The sequence below is a fragment of the Saccopteryx leptura genome, chromosome 11, assembly GCF_036850995.1.
Source record: "Saccopteryx leptura isolate mSacLep1 chromosome 11, mSacLep1_pri_phased_curated, whole genome shotgun sequence".
NCBI classification, from domain to species: Eukaryota; Metazoa; Chordata; class Mammalia; order Chiroptera; family Emballonuridae; genus Saccopteryx; species Saccopteryx leptura.
In genome coordinates, this window is record NC_089513.1 from 32,361,343 (window position 1) to 32,382,164 (window position 20,822).

Sequence of the window (20,822 nt, forward strand, 5' to 3'; positions counted from 1 at the left end):
AGTATGTTTAAGTAAAAACAGTCCTAGAAAGAAAGGGCAACTGAAGAGGAAAAGCAGGAAATGGAAAGGGAGAGGAAGTAGGTATATAAATGAACAGCTATCCTGGAGCCGTGCAGAAAGATGTCCATTAACAGCTATCCTGGAGCCGTGCAGAAAAATGTCCTGCCTCTAAAGTACACAGTTGACTTTTAAAAAGCAGGAAAGGCTTAGCTTCCTCAACGCAAAGAGAAAGAATTTTTCACATCAGGTTATTTCACTGCATTTATGCCAGAGATGCTACTGATGTTGGTATGGCCAAATGTCTTTCCAACTAGTCCCCATACAACAGGGATGAGGATAATCTCTCTAGGGAAAGAAAAACTTGAGATCAACTACTGGGACTCTGATGACTAGCTTTGTCCCATTGGACTTTAACAATGGGAAAGTCACATGTAAAGGTGTATTATGGGGCTCTTTAAGTAATAAAAGTGGGGATACAAAGGGGTTTCCTATATAGTAGAGAGGGAAAGACAAACAGGAATGAAATGGCCCTCATCTGTTTAACTGGTAAGACCAGAATGACTCAATACTGAAGTAATCTGGGCTATGTAAATTGTGAAGGAAAAAGGCCCGTGTGTCCCACCACACCAGAATATCCATCACTTCCACTGGTGCTAATATATTCCCTTATATATTTGAGCTAAAAAGAGTATCTAAAAAATATCTAGACAATGTCACCCCATTAAAATTAAAAAAAAAAAATCTGGACTAGAACTCCTAGCTAATCACCACTGTGATCTCTAGGTCAGAAAGATGTAATTTGAGTCTGAACAAAAAGGTGAGGGTAGTGCCAATCAGAGGAAGCAAGCAACATTTTGCAGCAATGGCTATCATTTTGTGTCTGTTTAGCACAAAGGTAGACTCTTTACATATTTAATCTCATTTACTGCTCACGATGACACCATGAGCTTGTCATGTATTTTAGACACGAAAATCTAAGGCTAAGAATATTAAGTGAACGGATCAAGGTGACACAGCTTGTTAAGTTGATTCAAAGCCATGTCTGCCTGACTTCGAAGCCCATCTTTTCATCGACAGCAAGAATTTCTAGAAGAAAACTACAGAGAGAATAATTCAGGACTGTGAAGTCACCTGCTTGGACACACTTCAATTACTTTATGTCTAGAGTATAATAGCAAGCATCGCATGTGAAATATATTCCAGTACTTTTATCAGTCAAGGCTGGGTGTGTTGTCAACAATGTTTCTCATAATAAGTTATCAAAGCAATCTAATGCTTGAATCTCACATCTTTGAAAGCTATAACACTCTGCCCTGTCTATAAATGAAATGAAAAAAATGTAAGGCTCTTTGGTTTGGTAGCTCAAAAAGGTTACTATTCCACAAATTTTCTTGACATCTTAGTTTAATTATTTGTGGCTTTTATGTAATAGTAAGGCTAAGAAATGGGTGTCTTCCTAATAGTTGATACAGAATTATGGACTTGGAGCTAGCTCCAGGATTAATAGCAAGTCAAGCCTCATTTTACAAAAATAAGCATAGGTGGTGGCAGAGGGAGGTGTTAAGTGATTATGATTAGAAGCTGCTATGTCATCTAAAAATAAGAGAATTTTGTTTATTAGAATATCTTTACAGCCATTCACCTATAAATGGATACCCGGGTATCTCTGCATCAGGGAGTATGAGGCTGTCAGAGAATGTGAATGTTAAGGGAAATTTCACTGCTCACAGCAACACCTGATAAATCTTAGCCAGAACTTGAAAGAGCTATAGAAAGAACAAGGAATTTAGAGTCTAATAAACCTGACTCCTAATGCCGAGTAAATAAGAACCTCCATTTCCTTCTGTGTAAAATGAAACAAAACAATAGTCACCTCAGTTCTAAGTCTCAAGGTCACCTGAGATGACAATTATATAACTTCTGACATGAACTAGGGATTCACCCAGACTGTCTTCATTAGAGACCCTGTAACAGCAAAGTTACAACAGCTATACAGAGCAGTTAAGAGGTCAGGCCCTTGGTTTTGCTAAGCTTCCTTTTCCTCATCAATAAAATAGGAATAATTACTGTAACTACTTCATACTTCTTAAATAAATGGAGGTACAGCAGGTTAACTGTGAAATCAAGGATACTGAGGCCATGAGCAGACTATGCATGCGTGCTACACAAGCTAATTAGGAAGCCTGTGCAGATAAAAACTAAAAGCAAGGGTCAACTGACTGGTAGATTATTCGTTCACTCATTAAATAAATCTGTTTACTAAGTAAGAGGCGCTGTGGACACTGAGGAGACAATGGTGAAGAGAGACCTGATGGAGAGGAGAGTCCAGCTGGGGGACGTGAGGCTGGGGGCAGTCATAAACAGACAACTACACAGTTAAATCCCTGGTGAGCGCTGGAGAGGACAGCGTGTTCCGAGATGTAAGCAGAGGGATATAACCTGATCCTGGGAGGTCAAGGAAGGTCTCTCTGAATACGACTTGATTCTGAGTAAACACCGGCGGAGCTGAGCTGTGGGCACTGCGTAAACAGGGAATGGTTCAGGATTGACTGAGATGCAGGAAGAAGCCCGGTCCTGCAGGCCTCTAGGAAAGATTCTCATCAGAGAAGTGACATGATCAGATTTGCACATTTAAAGGCTTACTCTGCATGCAGGTGGTGAGTGGGTGAGGTGGGGTAACTTGCAGGGGTCCCCAAACTTTTTACACAGGGGGCCAGTTCACTGTCCCTCAGACTGCTGGAGAGCCGCCACATACAGTGCTCCTCTCACTGGCCACCAATGAAAGAGGTGCCCCTTCCGGAAGTGCGGTGGGGGGGCCAGATAAATGGCCTCAGGGGGCCGCATGCAGCCTGTGGGCCGTAGTTTGGGGACGCCTGGGTAAGAGTGTGTGTGAGAAGACAAGTCTATTTCACCAGTCCAGGTGAGAAATAATGGTTCCCTGGATGTATCTCATAAAGAGGAAAAAGCCAACTTAGAGAGTTACTTAAAAATAAAGAGCTTGCTCTGTCTGGTTCCTGGGCCCAACAGTTACTACCTAAACTGGAGAACCAAAGAAAATTATATTATGTACTCCTCAATCTGGACAGGAAAACTACAATCATAACCTCAAAAACACAATGGTGGTTCCCAAATATCAGAAATGATGACCTAAGCTCCTGAGGCTTTCTAGGCAGCAAGAGAAAGGAGAAGACCCCCGACCTCTGACTGGGGGTTCCAAGGAGCACTCAGGAACCCCGCATGGACTTGGAGCCCAGGTGGAGCAGTGAAGTCCACGTCTACCTGCACATCTCCTCTCACAGATTTACACAGCTGGTGTGATTAAGAGGGGCCTACATGAGCAAGGAAAAAAAATAACTGGTATGTGCGACTTTGTCACTTTAGAGTTGTGGACACATGTTCTAATTAGACCACATCCTACAAAAAAATTACAATTTCACACAGCCTTCTCAGGCACCCAACAGAATAAAAATATCTCTCCTTGAGGAAAATTTAATTTAGCAAATATCAACATATGAGTAAATCAAACACACAAATCACTTGCAGTATAGATTGCTGCTTAAATTAACTTAATTTTCTTAAGGGATTAGCTCCTAGCAAATAATTATCCACATGAGGTTTATACTTCTATTATCAACAGTAATTATTTAAGTGTATTCTTAATTTATAACACTCATTAATTTTCACATTATCACATTATACATTCTACTATTATTTAAATGTTTTACATGCTTATAAACCATCTCCTTAATTAGATTAGGGAGATAAACTATAAGGTACATGAGAAGGTAGGACTGTAACTTATTCTTTGTATATACCTCTATAATCTGGCAAAGTAACAAGATTTTATTATTATTAATGTGCAAATTGCTCCCAATAATGAGGAACACGAAGTGATTGAATTTAATCATGGTTAAATGTACATATTTACTGTGGGCACAGAGAGGAGAAGGTATATTACTTGTCTAAACTATTTTAGCAGAAGCAACGAGAAATTAGGCAAGAAAGTTGAAGATATTTGCGAGAGAGGCTGAAATGATGGGTCACTGAAGCATAAGACTGGTCAAGGAAGGAAGGAAGAGCCATTTTCTGTGGTTCCTCCCAAATTTTTCTCAAGTGAGCTTAGAAATATTGGGGGAATACTGACACCAATGATCCTAAACAGATGTGCTATGAGGTTTTGAAAAGTCTGGGAAGTGCTGGGTAGTTCTGAATTTAACAGGCTTCTTTACTGGTGGACTAAGCAGAGCCTCTTCTACGTTTTCTTGTAGTGTGAAATCTCCAAGAAGGATTCTGAACAAATAATGTTGGGCCTTTTAATTAATATATGTTTCCAAAAAGAGTACTTCATGAAACAGTTTAAGAGGTTTTTAAGCTCATGAAAAAGCCTGAGATTCTTGGAAGATTGAGCAAGAGTCACTATTAAGACTTATTATGAGATCAGAGTCATATTATCTACTACTTTTTCTTTAGTTGCTTTCTCATCCTTTTATGTGCCTAGCTATAGATCATTCCTGAATTTAGAAAGGAGTAAAACGGGGAAACCCAAGCAGAATCTGGAGAACTAAGCTCACCCACTAAGGCAGGGGTCCCCAAACTGCGGCCCCCTGAGGCCATTTATCCGGCCCCCACCACATGTCCGGAAGGGGCACCTCTTTCATTGGTGCCGCAAAGCATGGCATCACTCACATACAGTACTACTTCCGGTGACATGGGACGCACGCGTCACAGCTCCGGAAGCACGTCATATCACTTGTTAGGGCTAGCAGTGACAAATACGGAACCGGACATTGACCATCTCATTAGCCAAAAGCAGGCCCATAGTTCTCATTGAAATACTGGTCAGTTTGTTGATTTAAATTTACTTGTTCTTTATTTTAAATATTGTATTTGTTCCCATTTTGGTTTTTTACTTTAAAATAAGATATGTGCAGTGTGCATAGGGATTTGTTCATAGTTTTTTTTATAGTCCAGCCCTCCAACGGTCTGAGGGACAGTGAACTGGCCCCCTGTGTAAAAAGTTTGGAGACCTCTGCACTAAGGCTTCATTTTGCCGCCAGAGATACTTCCCACTGTACATGGAACTAAATTTTTCCATTCATGGCTCTAAATAAGATCCAGTCTCTCTCCAGTGACTCAAGCCTGCAGCTTCCCACAGAGAAAATCCTAATAAAATTATGTGGATTTATTTACTATCCTGCATAAATGTTTATATTATATAGCATTATTTCTTTTTTAAAACAAGATTAAAATGAGACACAAATTTAAAGCTAACTAAAGTAATATTTGAAGTCTCACAGAGTGTAGTTTTTTTGCATATGTAAGTCCAAATGCCACAAATATTTTTAGGGTAAATTAGAAGTTTGTTTAAAGTTATTGGGTTAAAAATGATAGCAACTAGTTATTTTTAACCATTAATGACAAAAGGTGTAGCGTATTACTGGCATTACAGTTTAAAATTTACCTCTTTCACTGGCATCATCTACTAGAACAATTTCTTCTAGCATGTGTCTTGGTGAGCGATTAATGACACTATGGACAGTTCGCAGGAGTGTGCTCCAAGCCTCATTGTGGAAAACAATCACCACACTTGTTGTAGGAAGGTTATCTGGATACACCTTTGTTTTACACCTAGAGACAAAGCAAATGCCTTTATAAAAAGTGACTGTTAAGATAGCACAATGAATGAATCCAGACTTAGAAGGGTAACAGAACAAAAATATAGTTTGCTCTAGTGGTAGGATTCTTGGTAACTTGTCATTTATTTAAGTTTTGGTTAATATTGCAATGCTTAATAAATAGTACCTATTCAAAGTTAAATGTTTAAATTGAAATTATTTTAAAGAGATCAATTGTATTCTCAAAATTACCTCTTTCTGATGAATGTTTTCTGTTGATTCATTTTAACAGAGAATGTAATATTATCAATCCCAAACTGAATTTTTCTCATGCATATAATTGGACAAAAAAAAAGAACCACTAGAATCTACACAATTTAATAATTTAAACAAAAATATGCCTTCTACAAAGGAAGAGAACTGACATTCACTGAGTGTGAGGGAAATGAGATTTAATGAAGGGGACAGTGGAAGCTGTCCCCTTCATTAAATCTCATTTCAGCCCCACCATCCTCCTAAGACTCTTCACAGTATGGTCTCCATCTCCTATTATTAGTAACATCACTACTACTCACTGACCCAAAAGACCCATAGCCTCATTCTATATCACAGTCCACTCCCCTCTCCCCCACGTCCATCCCAAGATCCACTAGAAGGCCACCACACAGCCTGCCACCTCATCCACACCTCCCTGCCTCCAAGTCTGGGCTACAGAGGTGAGGCCAAAAGACTAGTTGTACAGCCTATGGCATAATGTGTCCTTAGCATTCCAAATTAATAGTTTTGAAAATAGTTTCCCATCAAAATTGTATTGTCATAAATGATGGCTAGATATTTATATGAATATAATAATACCATTAGTATTATTATACTAATGGTACATCAGGTACATCACATGTCAGTGAGCCAATTATGTTTTTATAGGAAGACACATCCTGAAGGCCTGATAGGCTACTTGAACAGGACTTTGAAGTAAGGAATGGCCTGGGTATGAGTAAAAGGGGTTCAGAAAAAGTTTCTAGTATTATTTAACTGAATCGAATTAAGTTACATATAATCTCTTTTCCCAAATTAACCCTACATATCATTATAGAACTGGGAAGCAGAAATTAGCCAATGTGACTACAAAGCTGCTGGCTTACCAAAATAACAAAAACAGAAAAATTAACTGAGACATAGAAGATTATCAGGCAAATGCACTGTGTGCAAACAGTACCACTAGCCATGTGCACGGCTAGGAAGCGGACAGGAAGAAAACAGAAAAATCTGAGATAGAGGGTTCTGCAGAAGAGAAATGATAAGCCAGATATATTTCTTGGATAATATGTTAGAGAATTAAACTATGAAATTGCATGTAAAAAAAGAACACTAGAAATATAGACTGGAAATCATTCAATAGAATGGAAGAACTAGGGAGGCAGGGCAAACATTAGGACGCTAACAAAAAAGAAAATAACTTCCTAATTCAAAATGTTAATCATTCAGAGAATACAACAAATTTACAAATATTCTCAAAGCAAAATAGAAAATATATTGAGAAAACACAGGGAAAAATGATAACAGATCTCAGAACAGATAAATACATATACCCTCCTCTACCTGGGAAAGCCACAAAGCACTTGAGAAAAACCAACAATTCTTTCAGCATTCTACCCAAGTTTCTCCCATGGAGGGACCGTCTGCTCCTATGGAGTTAAGGGTGGGGGGTGATTCCTTTGCAGGTGGGACACAGAGCTGAGGATCCGCAGGAAGGCCATATGCAGTGTTATGAAGCAGCTTTCACCCAACCTGTCACATCTGAGTCATCCTCAGGAATGAAAATTAGCCAGTGTAAAGCTGTACATATTTTTTTTAAGTTATGTATAGCTTTGTGGGAGGGAAGAGTCTTTTTATTGAAATGTAATGTAGATATAAGAAAGCTGACGAATCATAAGTATACAGCTGAATGAATTTCCACAAAGTGAATGCATCAAGTAGCCAGCACTCAGGTGAAGAAACAGACTGTTACCAACACCCCAGTGCCTTCTCTGTGCCCACCAGGAACGTATGAGAGTTCCACCTGTCCTGAATCTTTGTCAGCACTTGACACTGTCGGCAACTTTCATTTTAGCTATTTAAATAGGCATAAAGTGGTATCTCGTTATGGTTTTAATTGGCACTTCCCCAGTGACTGTCTTTTCGTGTGCTCATTTGCAATCCATAGAGCATCCTGGCTGAAGTGTCAAGTTTTTTGACATTTTATTGCATTGAATTTTTTTTTAGTTGGGTTGTATGTTTTGAGAGTTCTTTATATGTTCTAAATACAAGTCCTTTATTGAAAGTGTGGTTTGCACTGGATCTCCTGTTTTCCCTTCCTTCATTTACTCCTTTGTTTTGGCTGACAGCAGACTGAGAAAGGGGGAGGGAAGATGATATGTTTTTCAAATTATACCATCACTACCACAGTGGGCTGATGCTACTAACGGAGCGAGTTATATACTGGAGGGGAGTTGGAGTTAATTGAAAATCCCTGGTTTTTAAACAATGAGTCAAAACACAAGTGGTTTCATTTATATCCCCTATATACACTAATTAAAAGATGGCCTATTTAATGAGCACTCTTTGTTTTGAGTGAAAGGATTACCGAATAAACTCTAATGTATGAAATTCACTATGTGGTCTGAGGGTTAGCTTGAGTGCCTGTCTCAGCGAATCAGACATTGCAGAAAATAGATTATTAAATATACTTAGGATAGTGTTCATCTCAGCAAGACTGGGCTTACCAGAGAATCAATCCATACAAACACCTAACAATTCAGGAATGCAGAACAGAAGTCCCTTGATAATCACTTTTAAAATTATTTTTCAACTGTTAAAGTCCCACTCTACTTACCCTATCCTTCTAACAGCCTGAAATGGCACTGAGTTTTATATGCATTATCCCACTTCATCCTTACAACACTAAGAGGTGTTATTATCCCAATTTTACAGATGAGAAAACAGGCTTAGAGAAGTGAAGCAGCTTAATTCCAAATCAAGGTGAATATGCACATTTAACCCAATACTGTTCTCATGTCCCTTTGAGCTATGATTTTTCAAGGTATTCTTTGTCATCCACTAAATTGAGCCTGTCACCACCATTTACCAAGGACAAGTCTATAGCTCTTTAGATGTCTGGCTACCTGCCTGGCAGTGTTGGACAACATTACATAATTTCTCCCCTGTATATGCTCTTTCAGTCAAGATCAATGAAGATCTAACCAAAAAAGTGATGGCAAAGCATACTGATTAAGATTACATGTTTTGCCTGACCTGTGGTGGCGCAGTGGATAAAGCGTCGACCTGGAAATGCTGAGGTCCCCGGTTCGAAACCCTGGGCTTGCCTGGTCAAGGCACATATGGGAGTTGATGCTTCCAGCTCCTCCCCACCTTCTCTCTCTGTCTCTCTCTCTCCCTTTCTCTCTCCTCTCTAAAATGAATAAAAAATTAAAAAAAAAAAAGATTACATGTTTTGACCCTGGCCAGGTGCCTAGGTTACTGGTTCGATCCCCTGGTCAGGGCACAAATGAGAAGCAATCAATGAATACCCAACTAAATGGAACAAATAAGTGGAACAAGTTGACGCTTTTCCCTCTCTCCCCCTAGTCCCTTCCTCTCTCTCTTTCTTTCTCAAATCAATGAAAAACTAAAAGATAAAAATTGTTTTTAAAGATTACATGTTTTGTCACAAATTTTACTTGAATCACTTACTAACCATCCTTGGCACAAATCATTTCATCTCTCAAAGTCTGGGTTTTCCCACCTGTAAAGTGGGCATACTACTGCTATTTTGTTGGACTGCTTAAATACAATAATGTGTACAGTGCTTAGAATATAATAATAAATAGTATTACTATTACTTTTTAAGCATCTAAGACTAATTGTATAGAATAAAATTGCCATATTAGGTAACTTGAAATTTGTCTTAAACCTGCTTCCCTATGATCACATATTACAAGTTATTCTTTGACCATTTCTATTTAACACTTCTTGACACCAAAAAATGGTTATTCTTTCCTCCAAAAAAGTGCCCTTAGAGACCCTACAAGAGAGTAAAAGTTACTGGCAGGCACAGGATGATCTGGACACTGCCAGCTTACCCCGGTCCATCCCATGGCTGAGAATAAGCAGGGCTTCTATGGATTCAGAAAAGGGGGTGCAAACGCTGCATTCTAGGGGCCATCCCACATACTGTCCTTCCACCTCTGGGAACTGGTCTGAAAAGAACCTGCTGGCCAGCTCTGTCCAGCTTTAGTACAGTGATAGTATTGATCCAGTATTTCTCACTTAACACTTCATCGTGAATACACTTCAGAAGTCAGATAGTGATTAGTAAAAAAGAGTGGAGGTGGGAAAGCACGCTTAGGGCTGGCTTTTCCTGAGAACTGCCTGGGGCCTGCAGCTCACCCCCTGAACAAAGGCCTAGAGATTCCCAGAAAAGTTCAAAGCACTACAAATTCTCACAGCAATCCTTGTTATTTTCCTTATTGTACAGATAAGGACCATAAAGTACAGAAAGTCAAGCAACTTGTTCAAAGGCGCAGAGCCATTTACTATTTAATATTAATCAAAATATTAATGAGAAATCCATCTAGATACAGTTCAAAAAGGGAGAAAAAACAGTTTAGATTGAGAAGCTCTAGTATATACATATAAGTAGTTCCAGATGAACAGATTGGAGAAACCAGTGATGCAGCAATACCTGAGATTACTTCTAGAAATGTCCTAGAATTGAAGAATAATATGCATGCCCAGATCAAAAGTGCACTATGTGCACCAAGCATGTAAATGAAGATACATCCATACCTCGACAGACAATCACAGGTCTTACTACTAAAGGAATAGAAGTAAAATGTACAGGTTCCAAGCCAAGAGAGATAAAAACACAAATACTAAAAATTTTACCAGCTGAAACTGGATTGGTTAACAAAATGGAAAATGAAAAATGGAAAAGGCTATAAATAGAAAACAAGATTAGGTTGAACTTTATGAAACTGTCATTTTCATAAGTCAAAAATGGTGAATATTCCCTGGCCAGTTGGCTCACTGGGGTATGGACATCCCAAGTTTGATCTCTGGTCAGCCACACAGGAGAAACACCCACCTGCTTCTCTTCCCCTCCTTCTCCCCCTTCTCTCCTTTCCCCTCTCTCAGACAGTGGCTGGGATGAGTTGAGCATCAGCACCAGATGGGGGTTGCCAGGTAGATTCTGAATGGGGTGCACGGGGGAGTCTATCTCACTATCTACCCTCCTCTCACTTAAAAAAAAGGGGGATATCAATATTGTATGGTTCAACCTAAAAGAAATACAAATATATCAAATAGTTACAATAATTAGATTTATCAAACTCAGCCCATTAAAAAAAATTATTAGAGTGGCCCTGGCCGGTTGGCTCAGCGGTAGAGCGTCGGCTTGGCATGCGGGGGACCCGGGTTCGATTCCCGGCCAGGGCACATAGGAGAAGCGCCCATTTGCTTCTCCACCCCCCCCTCCTTCCTCTCTGTCTCTCTCTTCCCCTCCCGCAGCCGAGGCTCCATTGGAGCAAAGATGGCCCAGGCACTGGGGATGGCTCCTTGGCCTCTGCCCCAGGCGCTAGAGTGGCTCTGGTCGCGGCAGAGCAACGCCCCGGAGGGGCAGAGCATCGCCCCCTGGTGGGCAGAGCGTCACCCCTGGTGGGCGTTCCGGGTGGATCCCGGTCGGGCGCATGCGGGAGTCTGTCTGACTGTCTCTCCCCATTTCCAGCTTCAGAAAAATACAAAAAAAAAAAATTATTAGAGTGAATGAAAAGCATAAAATCCAGCCAGTTAGCAAAGATACACCTAAAACAAAATCATACAGATGACTGAAAGTAAAGAAATAGAAAGAAGTAGACATACCATAAAAATGTTAAGCAGATTAAAAGTGGTATAGCACTATCAAAACTAAAGGGGAACACTGGGTTAGAAACAAACAAAAACACCACAAACTGTCTTAAATGCATCCAATGTTGCATCCTTGAAAAATAAACAGAATGAGTCAGAGAAACTGTCAAAACCACAATAATAGCAGTTTTTTAAATAATGCAACATCATCATAATCTAATAGAAGACACTAAAACTGAAAGAAAAAAAACCCCAAAAGTAACAGGCTATGCAATGTCTGAGTCATCCCTGTTTCTGTACATTCCTTCTCACCTACTCAAGGTCAATACTTTTGCTATAACAGTTCCCTCTCAAATTTCCCCTCAAGGGGATGATTCCCACCAACATATAGCTATATTATGCCATATACCATTTTTAAAAGGAAAAAAGAAAACGTCTCCCTCGACTGCACGATCTACCTAGCTAACACCCCACTTCTCTCCTTTTTCCAACTATACTTCACAAGTACTGCTACATTTCCTGTCTCCACTGCTTCCCCTTCTTTGTTTCTCTCTTTTCTGAAGTTGATTTTATTTGAAGTCTAAGAGTTCACAAAACCAATTGCTCAGTGAGCTATCTATCACACAGCAAACATCACTAAGTGAATAAAGAACTTCGTCCTTCCTCTACACCTTTTCCTTCCTCTACAAAGGTGACCAATCACTATCCTAACAGTTAACATCATTGTTTTGCTTGTTTTGACCTTCCCAGAAACAGCCATTATTCTACATATATATTCTTGTGTGACTTTCTGCATAGTAAACGGTGAGATTCATCCATGTTGTGGCATGAAGCTATTGTTCATTTTTATTGCTGTGAATATTTATTGTATGAATATATCATGTTCAACTGTTGACAGACACTTAAGACTATTTTCAGTTTAGAACCAATTCAAATAGTACTGCTATAAACATTTTTGGTTTTGTCTCCCGATGCATATGTGCAAACATTTCTGTTAGAGATACCTAGGATTGGATCTGCTGGGTCATGAATCGTTAGTATTTGGTTTTAGTAAACATTGACCTGTTTTTCAATGTCAGCGTACCAATTTACACTCCCACCAACAGTGTGTGAAATGGTATTTCATTGTGGTTTTGTTTCTTGATTAAAAATAAGACTAAGCATCTTGTCAATGTTTATTGGTCACTTAGATAAACTCTTCTGTGAAGTTCAAGTCTCTCACCCATTTTTCTATTATTATCTTTTATTGATATGTAGGAGTTCTTTATATATTCTGGATCTGAGCATTTTGCTGGTTATGAGTACCATAAATACCTTCTCTTCTGTGACTTGCCTTTTCAATATATTTTTCTTTTCACTTTTTTAAATGAGAAAGTCTTTAATGTAGTCCCATTTATATCAAACTTTCCCTCATCTTTGGGTAATTTTTGTGTCCTCTTGAAGAAGTGTTTCCCTACCGTAAGATCATAAAAATATTCTTTATATGATCTAGGAGCTTTACTGCTTTGCCTTCATATTTACATCTGCAATAAAGCATGAAACTAATTTTTCTATGTGGTGTGAGATAAAGGTACAGTTTTAGTTTTGACCTTAATTGTATCAGGCTGACCCAGCAGTTTACTTTTTTCTTAAGAAAATCATCCTTTCCTACTGCCGCGCAGTGCTACCTTTGTCCTTAACCAAGTGCTCTCCAGGGGTAGGAAACTGATTATGAACTCCCTATTTTGTTTCACTGATCTGTTTATTTATCCTGGCAACAATACCACACTATCTTAATGATTATAGTTTTCTAAGAAATCTTGGTAATTTATTATAAATCCTCAAACTTATTCTTCTATAGAATACCTGGTTCTGCCAGGTCTTTGCATTTACAGTTACATTTGTGAATCAGTTTGTCAAATGATACACACACACACAAATGTGGCTGATTGGGAATGCACTGAATCCATAAATTAACTTGAAGAGAACCAACATTTTTATAATATTGAGCCATGCACCCCTTAAATTTGGGGATTTCTTCATTTCTTTAGGTCTTTAATTTCTCTCAATATTATAGAATTTTCTTTTTATTCCCTTTTTAAAAAAATTTTAGTGAGAGGAGGAGAGGCAGAGAGGCAGACTGTCACATGCGCACAGACCAGGATCCACTCAGCAAGCCCACTAGGGGCCATTGCTCTGTTGCAACCAGAACCATTTTTTAGCACCCGAGGCGGAGGCCATGGAGTCATCCTCAGCACCCAAAGCCAACTCGCTAAAGTCAATCAAGCCATGGCTGTGGGAGAAGAAAAGAGAAATAGAGAAGGGGAGAGAGAGGGGTAGAGAAGCAGATGGTCGCCTCTCTTGTGTGCACTGACCGGGAACTGAACCCAGGACTTCCACACATTGGGCCAATGCTCTACCGCTGAGGCAACCGGCCAGGGCTGTTTTAGAATTTTCTTTAAAGAGTTTCCTATATTTGGTATTTTCTGGTTACATTTTAAAGTGGTATATAAAAATTTGTAAATTTTCTGTTGTAAAACTGACACATAGAAATACAATTGATTTTTCTCATAAATATTTGTCATAAAATTATCAACATTGCTAAACACGTACTGATTCTAATCCTTTATCTGTAATTACTTTGGACTTGAACTACAAGTAATAAGTTTTTATTTTTTTCTTTTTTTATTTATTTATTTTTTCTGAAGTTGGAAATGGGGAGACAGTCAGACAGACTCCCGCATGTGCCCGACTGGGATCCACCCGGCACGCCCACCAGAGACGACGCTCTGCCCACCAGGGGGCGATGCTCTGTCCCTCCGGGGGCGTCGCTCCCCTGTGACCAGAGCCACTCCAGCGCCTGGGGCAGAGGCCAAGGAGCCATCCCCAGCGCCCGGGCCATCTTTGCTCCAATGGAGCCTTGGCTGCAGGAGGGGAAGAGAGAGACAGAGAGGAAGGAGGGGGGGGGGCGGAGAAGCAAATGGGCACTTCTCCTGTGTGCCCTGGCCGGGAATCGAACCCGGGTCCCCCGCACGCCAGGCCGACGCTCTACCGCTGAGCCAACCGGCCAGGGCCACAAGTAATAAGTTTTACTTCTTCCTTTCCAATCCATTTAACTATTAACAGAATAATTTAAATTTTATGAAGCAGGTAGCGATCAAACTATAAGATGATAATACCGGTACAAAAAAATGTAATATTTACTTTAGAGTATTTTTTTGCAAAATTTTACTTAACTGAAACAAAACTACCCATTACTCATTACAGAACAGTATCAAAGCTACTGAAAGTACCTGAAAAAATATAAAATCCTAAGTCTTAAAAATTACGAGCAACTTACATACTTTCATCAAAATAACAGAGATGTGAGAAAATAAACAGAACTCTACTAAATACATAATTTTAATGTTTCCAGAATTTAATCTTGTATTAAAAGGAATAGTTTTAAAAGTGAGAGGAATTAATTTTCAGCTATGAAGTAGAGATCGAAGGGAATTCAGAGTCAGAGAACCTATTTTCAAACCCATTCAATTATTCTGGGCTATCGTGGTATCTGAGGCACTTTACAGCAGTTTGCCTCATTGGACTTAATAATTTTAAGCCAAAGTTAAAATTATTCTAAAAACTACAAAGATTAAAATGCTGCTGTCATGCTAAATATCTCACAAATAATTTATATGTATAAAACTGGTATGCTGCAGGTTGTCTATATTTTTTAAAAGACAATAATGATAAAGGCTTAGTAATAAAAAATTCAAGAAAGTAGCTGAAAGGATCTAGGATTTCTCCCTGGACGTTAAAAAACAAAACAAAACAAGAAAAGACAAAAATATATGACACTAAAAGAACCAATTCCAGCAGTCCAATGCCTAGCTAACAGGAGTTCCCACAAGAGAAGAGACAGATGGGACAGATAACAGACATGCTCATGAAGATGCACGATGGTCCAAATTTCCTACCTTTACACCTCACACCACTTAGTGACTTCAAGGATATCAATACAAAATGTCTTTAACCCACCACTCTACAGGAAAGAGAAGGGACAGAGGGACACAATCAGTGACATCATAGTGATGCAGACAGCAAAATGCAGGCTGAGGAAGGATTCAAGACACTATGTCAAATAATAAACTGTAAGGGGAAAAAAGAGGATGGAGAGGGAACGTGCAGGTTGAAAAAGATTTAAAGGTTGCACCAGTTGCAATATGTAGCTCTTATTTGGATCCTGATACAAACATATAAAAAGAAAAAAGAAAAATACATGACATGACTAGGGCAAGTTGAACAATAACTGGGTATTTCAAGTTATTAAGAAATCACCGTTGGTATTTTTTACCTATGAAAATGGTGCCATGATATTTCTTCTTTTTTTTTTTTTTTTTTTTTTTTTTTTTTTGAGTCCTTATCTTTCAGAGATACATACTGAAATATTTCCCAGTATTTGCCTGGACTGGGAAATCCACTTCTAATTTCACTCAGCCCATTAATCACAAAAGGCCAAAACCATAGTGCTGCTCCTGTCATGTCAGCTAGCTACCCCAGAGCCAGTGACCCAAGTAAGAGTAAAAGATCAAGTTGGAAACCATAGCGTATTTTATAACCTAATCCTGAAAGTGACACTCCATCACTTGTACTGTCTTCTATTGGTCATACAAACCAACCCTAGTACAACACAGAAAGAGACTATGCAGATTTCAAAGCAAGAGGTAAGAGATTGTTGGAGGACATCTTAACACAAGACTGTTAAGAATTATTGAAAAAGGTGATGAATATATGATGGTTCATTATACTATTATCTCTATTTTTGTATACATTTGATATTTTCCATAATACAATGTTTTAAAAAAGGGTACTAGCACAGAGATGGAGTAAGAAGGTTTAAAAGGTTAGTTAGAGGCAGTGGTGCCTTTGTGCCCCCTTCTTTCCCACAAGCAGCACCGTCCCACCAAGACCCAGTGGTCGGGCAGAAGGACTGTGTATTAACAGCTTGCACAAAACAGAGGTTTTTCAAGTACGAGTAGTCCGTATCAAGTCTGAAATTCAGTGTACAAGCATATGTGTTACACTGTTTAAACACTCTTCATAACATCAATGAAGTTGTTCACTGTCCAAAAACTGGTCACTTCTAATACACTTAAAATCTATTAATTAATAAAAGTATCTTTAAAAAACATCTAAAGATTAAAATATAAATGCCTAATAAAATGTGTTAAGAGTGGTTATGTGCTCAAGGGAATTATTAAAATTACAAAAAATAACTATAAGAAACAGTAATAGTTGAAGCTCTTTTTAATATAGACACTATTAAAATTTTAACTGTAGGCTTCCCTGAAGAGTCTAGCTCTCTCCAATAATTCCTAAATTGTTCAGGAAAGTATACATATCTTGTAAAGATCTAAGATTACAATGAAACTTCTGTTGACTGATCTCCACTTACCCAATTTGCTACACCGATACTCTCCATCCCCTCACTCTGTCTTACATGCACAATGATAATGTTATCTTATTTTGACTCATTCACAGCTCTGCCATGCAGTAACTATGATTATTTTTGCTTTCTCTGAACAACTTTTAAGAGCTTTCCCTGGAGTTAATGATCATTTGAGTTTTTTCCTTGCTATGGTTTTCTATGTATTTATTTGTAATTCAAACCCAAACTCTCCATCAATTGTCTAAATCTCTTCTAAAAACATTTGGTTGTATCAGATATAATTTCAACAACATCTTGAAGCTCTACTGGAGTGCATTTTTGCACCTGCTCCTACTGGACTGGTTGCCTTTCTCCTTGCACAACTCTCACCCAGGGCTCTCCCTCACCATCCTCCAGGGATTCCCAACATATCTCATACATGTTGGATCTCCTGTCTTCCACATCTTGTGTCCTTTTCTTTGGTTTAAGTCAGGAATAGTCAACCTTTTTAACCTACCGCCCACTTTTATATCTGTTAGTAGTAAAATTTTCTAACTGCCCACCGGTTCCACATTAATGGTGATTTATAAAGTAGGGAAGTACTTTTACTTTATAAAATTTATAAAGCAGAGTTACAGCAAGTTAAAGCATATAATAATAATTACTTACCAAGTACTTTATGTTGGATTTTCGCTAAGTTTGGCAGAAAAAATCTTTATAAAACAACTTACTATAGTTAAATCTATCTTTTTATTTATACTTTGCTTGTTCCTCTACCACCCACCATGAAAGCAAGAGCGCCCACTAGTGGGCGGTAGGGACCAGGTTGACTACCACTGGTTTAAGTCCTTATTTGGTAGAGCACTCTTTCCAGTAACTTCCCGAGAAAAGATGTGTGTGGCAGTTCAATGTTTTCAGACCTTGCATTTCTAAAAAAGTCTTTAACCTGTGCATTTGATTGTAAGTTAGAATGAATATAAAATTCTAAGTTGGAAACTATTTTCCTTTAGAACTTTGCTCCTTTGTTTCCAGAGCTACTGCTAAGTTTGAAAACATTCCACTTAATAATCTTTTGTGACCCGCTTTCTTCACTAGAGAAACCTATATAGTTTCTCTATTTAAAAAAAGTTATACGTCTTCTGAGTAGGAGGATCCCCAGTGTTCTAAAATTCATAATGCTTTAGGTGCAGTCTATTTTCATCTCTTGTCCTGAAAATGTGATGAGCTCTTTCCTAAAAATAGTCCAGTTCTAGAAATTTTTGTAGATAAATCCCCCATTTTTTTTTGTTCTCTTTAAGACTATTAATCAAATATTAATCCTCTATTGTCACTCCAATTTCATATGCTTTTACTATTGCCCATCACTTTGTTTCTTTGATCCATTTTCATGGAAGATTTCCTCCCAACCTGCTACTGAATTTGTTGCTTCTTCTCCTCTTTTTTTTTTAAATTATAAGAGCTCTTTTTGGTTCTCTCAGTGTATCTTTTTAATAGTATCCTATTCTTGTTTTGTATGGTTGTAATATATTTTCTTATATTATTGAGATTATTAATTATTTCTTTTTAAGTAGTCTTCTCCCTGAATAGTCTTTGATTCATCCAAGTTGTGGTTTGTTTGCTTTGAACTATCCTTTTCATGTTTGAGGCCTTTCCTATGATATCTAGTATTCCTTGGTTATGTTATAAAAATGGAAGATCAACAAGTTGAATATAAGCTCTTAGATTGTGCCATAAATTGCAGAATCTCCGATATTAGTGTCTGTGTGTTTTTTTCTAAGGCTAGTCCAATTCTGTTGAGAAAGATCCTCCAATCTCTTGCCTGGACAGGATGGCATGGATGCTGGCATTAATGGGAGCCATAGATGGCATGGTACCTAGGGGTCTTGGCAATGTTTATGTTCATTTAACCCACCTGTGTTTTGTAGTTCCCTTGCTTTTAACTGGACCTATTGTTCTCTGGTCCAGATACTTTGTACTACCTTCCTCCTTTGGAGCAAGTGGTCTGTTATATTGCTGGTAAGAGTGTAAATTGGTGCAACCATCTTTGAAATTGGAAAGATGTCTGGCGGCATGTGCTAAAGCTATAGAAACATATACTCTATTCCTTTCCCCCAATACATATAAAATACATAGAAATGACAGCTTAAGTCTATCAGAAAAGATACATAAAAAATGTCACAACAGCTAATTCCTAAGAGTCAAAAGTGGAAGCAACCCAAATGTCTACTGATGTATAAACAAACTACAGTATAGCCACATTAACAAACCATTATACTGCAATGGAAAAGCATAAATTTCTGATATATGCAAAAACATGAATTTTAAAGACAAAAGAATATATACTGTGGATCTATTTATAAAAAGTTCAAAAAAAGGACAAAATTAATCTATGGTCAAAACAAAGGCTGCCTCTCAGGGTGGCAGTACTGACTAGAAAGGAACATAACAGGACTTTCAGGGACGTTGCAAATGTTCTATATCTTGATTTGGATGACAGGTATATGTAAAAATTTAGTAATCTGTATACTTACAATTGTATACTTCACTATTTTAAGTTACAGAAAACTTTAAAGAATCTTTTTCAAAAAGTTAATAATATGAATTCTTTGGCAATAATGAAGTTTAAAACCTCCTACCATCTTAATCTATTAAAATAAATACTTCCCAAACCTCAAATACAGAGCCCTAATGATCAATAGTAACTTGAGGTATTATTTTATCAGCATTTAATTATTTTTAAGTAGGATAAGTAGTAAATTAGTGAGATTCACTTCAGGAACAATCAACACTAACATGCACTTTATTAGGAATTCAGAACATACTTTTCATTCCAATTAAATACTACCAGGACCATCCTAAGTACTTACCCTTCTAATCTAACATCTGGTAAAGATCTGTTGAGTGCAATCATTTCACTTGCCATTAAATTGAACTGATTGATTTTAAACATCTCTTTCATCTTTTCTTGATCTTCTTTAGGAATGACGACTGGTTTCCCCATTTCTCCAGGACCTTCATGAGGCTTTTGTACTGGCTCTAGAACTAAGAATAAGAAGGAAACTTTAACTAAAAATTTTATAGCAATCAATTCATATTTCTGTTTAATAACATTTGAGTTTAAACCGTGCCCTCAACGAGAGCCGTTTCTGAGCCCACCCTCTCAGAGTGGCACCTCCTAGAAGCCGCCCTGACCTTGACGTCACACCACTGTCATGACTTAAAGACCTTCTCACCTTGCACCACTCACCTGAATCACTGCATTGCCTTGGCACACCCACCTCAAATATTGTTACCACATTAACCTCCCTAAAAGCATTAGGCTTGTTATTTCCATGGTCTCCAAAAGTCCAATCTTTTTAATGTGAAATTTAGCCGAACTTGCCAAACAAACCACCTTCTAGGCCTTCTACCCCCTCTCCCCAGTACTCCATCCTCAGTCAAATAAGAACTCACTACTTCCCCCCAAATATGCCCCATGTTTTTGTGTTTTGGGGCCTTCGCTCACACAGGTTCCTCCCTTGGCATCTCCTACCCACTCCTAGCTCTGCAATATGGAACACTGATTTGTCTCTCAAGGCCCGGCTAAAATGGCTTCTCCTGTCCACAGCTTTTATCTGTCTGCTTACTGCTCTTGACTACCACATTTCATCTACTGCTCTTATATCTCTGATCAACTGCTATTTCTTAATGATTGCTAAACCTGCCTTATCAGCCCCCTAAAACTGGGTTATGATCTATTTTTAGCTGGGTTTTTTGATTCATTCATGTAACTTCAGTGGAGTTTAGAATAGTGTCTTATACGAGTTTTATCATTATGTGCTGAACTTATAAGTGAGTAAAAGTGCTATTCAAAATAAGTCAAAATGCAATCCTCGAATTTGTAACAGTATACATTACAATAGCACCATGCAAGGTGGAGCATCATCAAAGAGAATTCT

General features: G+C 38.3%; 1 protein-coding gene across 1 annotated transcript in view; it reads right to left on the minus strand.

Moving 5' to 3' along the window:
• Nucleotides 1-20,822, minus strand: part of GALNT1 (polypeptide N-acetylgalactosaminyltransferase 1) — a 106,707-nt gene that overhangs the window by 25,174 nt on the left and 60,711 nt on the right. The window contains exons 3-4 of the mRNA XM_066352340.1: nucleotides 19,752-19,926; nucleotides 5,462-5,628 (exon numbers count right to left, since the gene is read on the minus strand). Of these exons, the coding sequence (XP_066208437.1) occupies nucleotides 5,462-5,628; nucleotides 19,752-19,926 (342 nt within the window). The remainder of the gene's footprint in view (nucleotides 1-5,461; nucleotides 5,629-19,751; nucleotides 19,927-20,822) is intronic.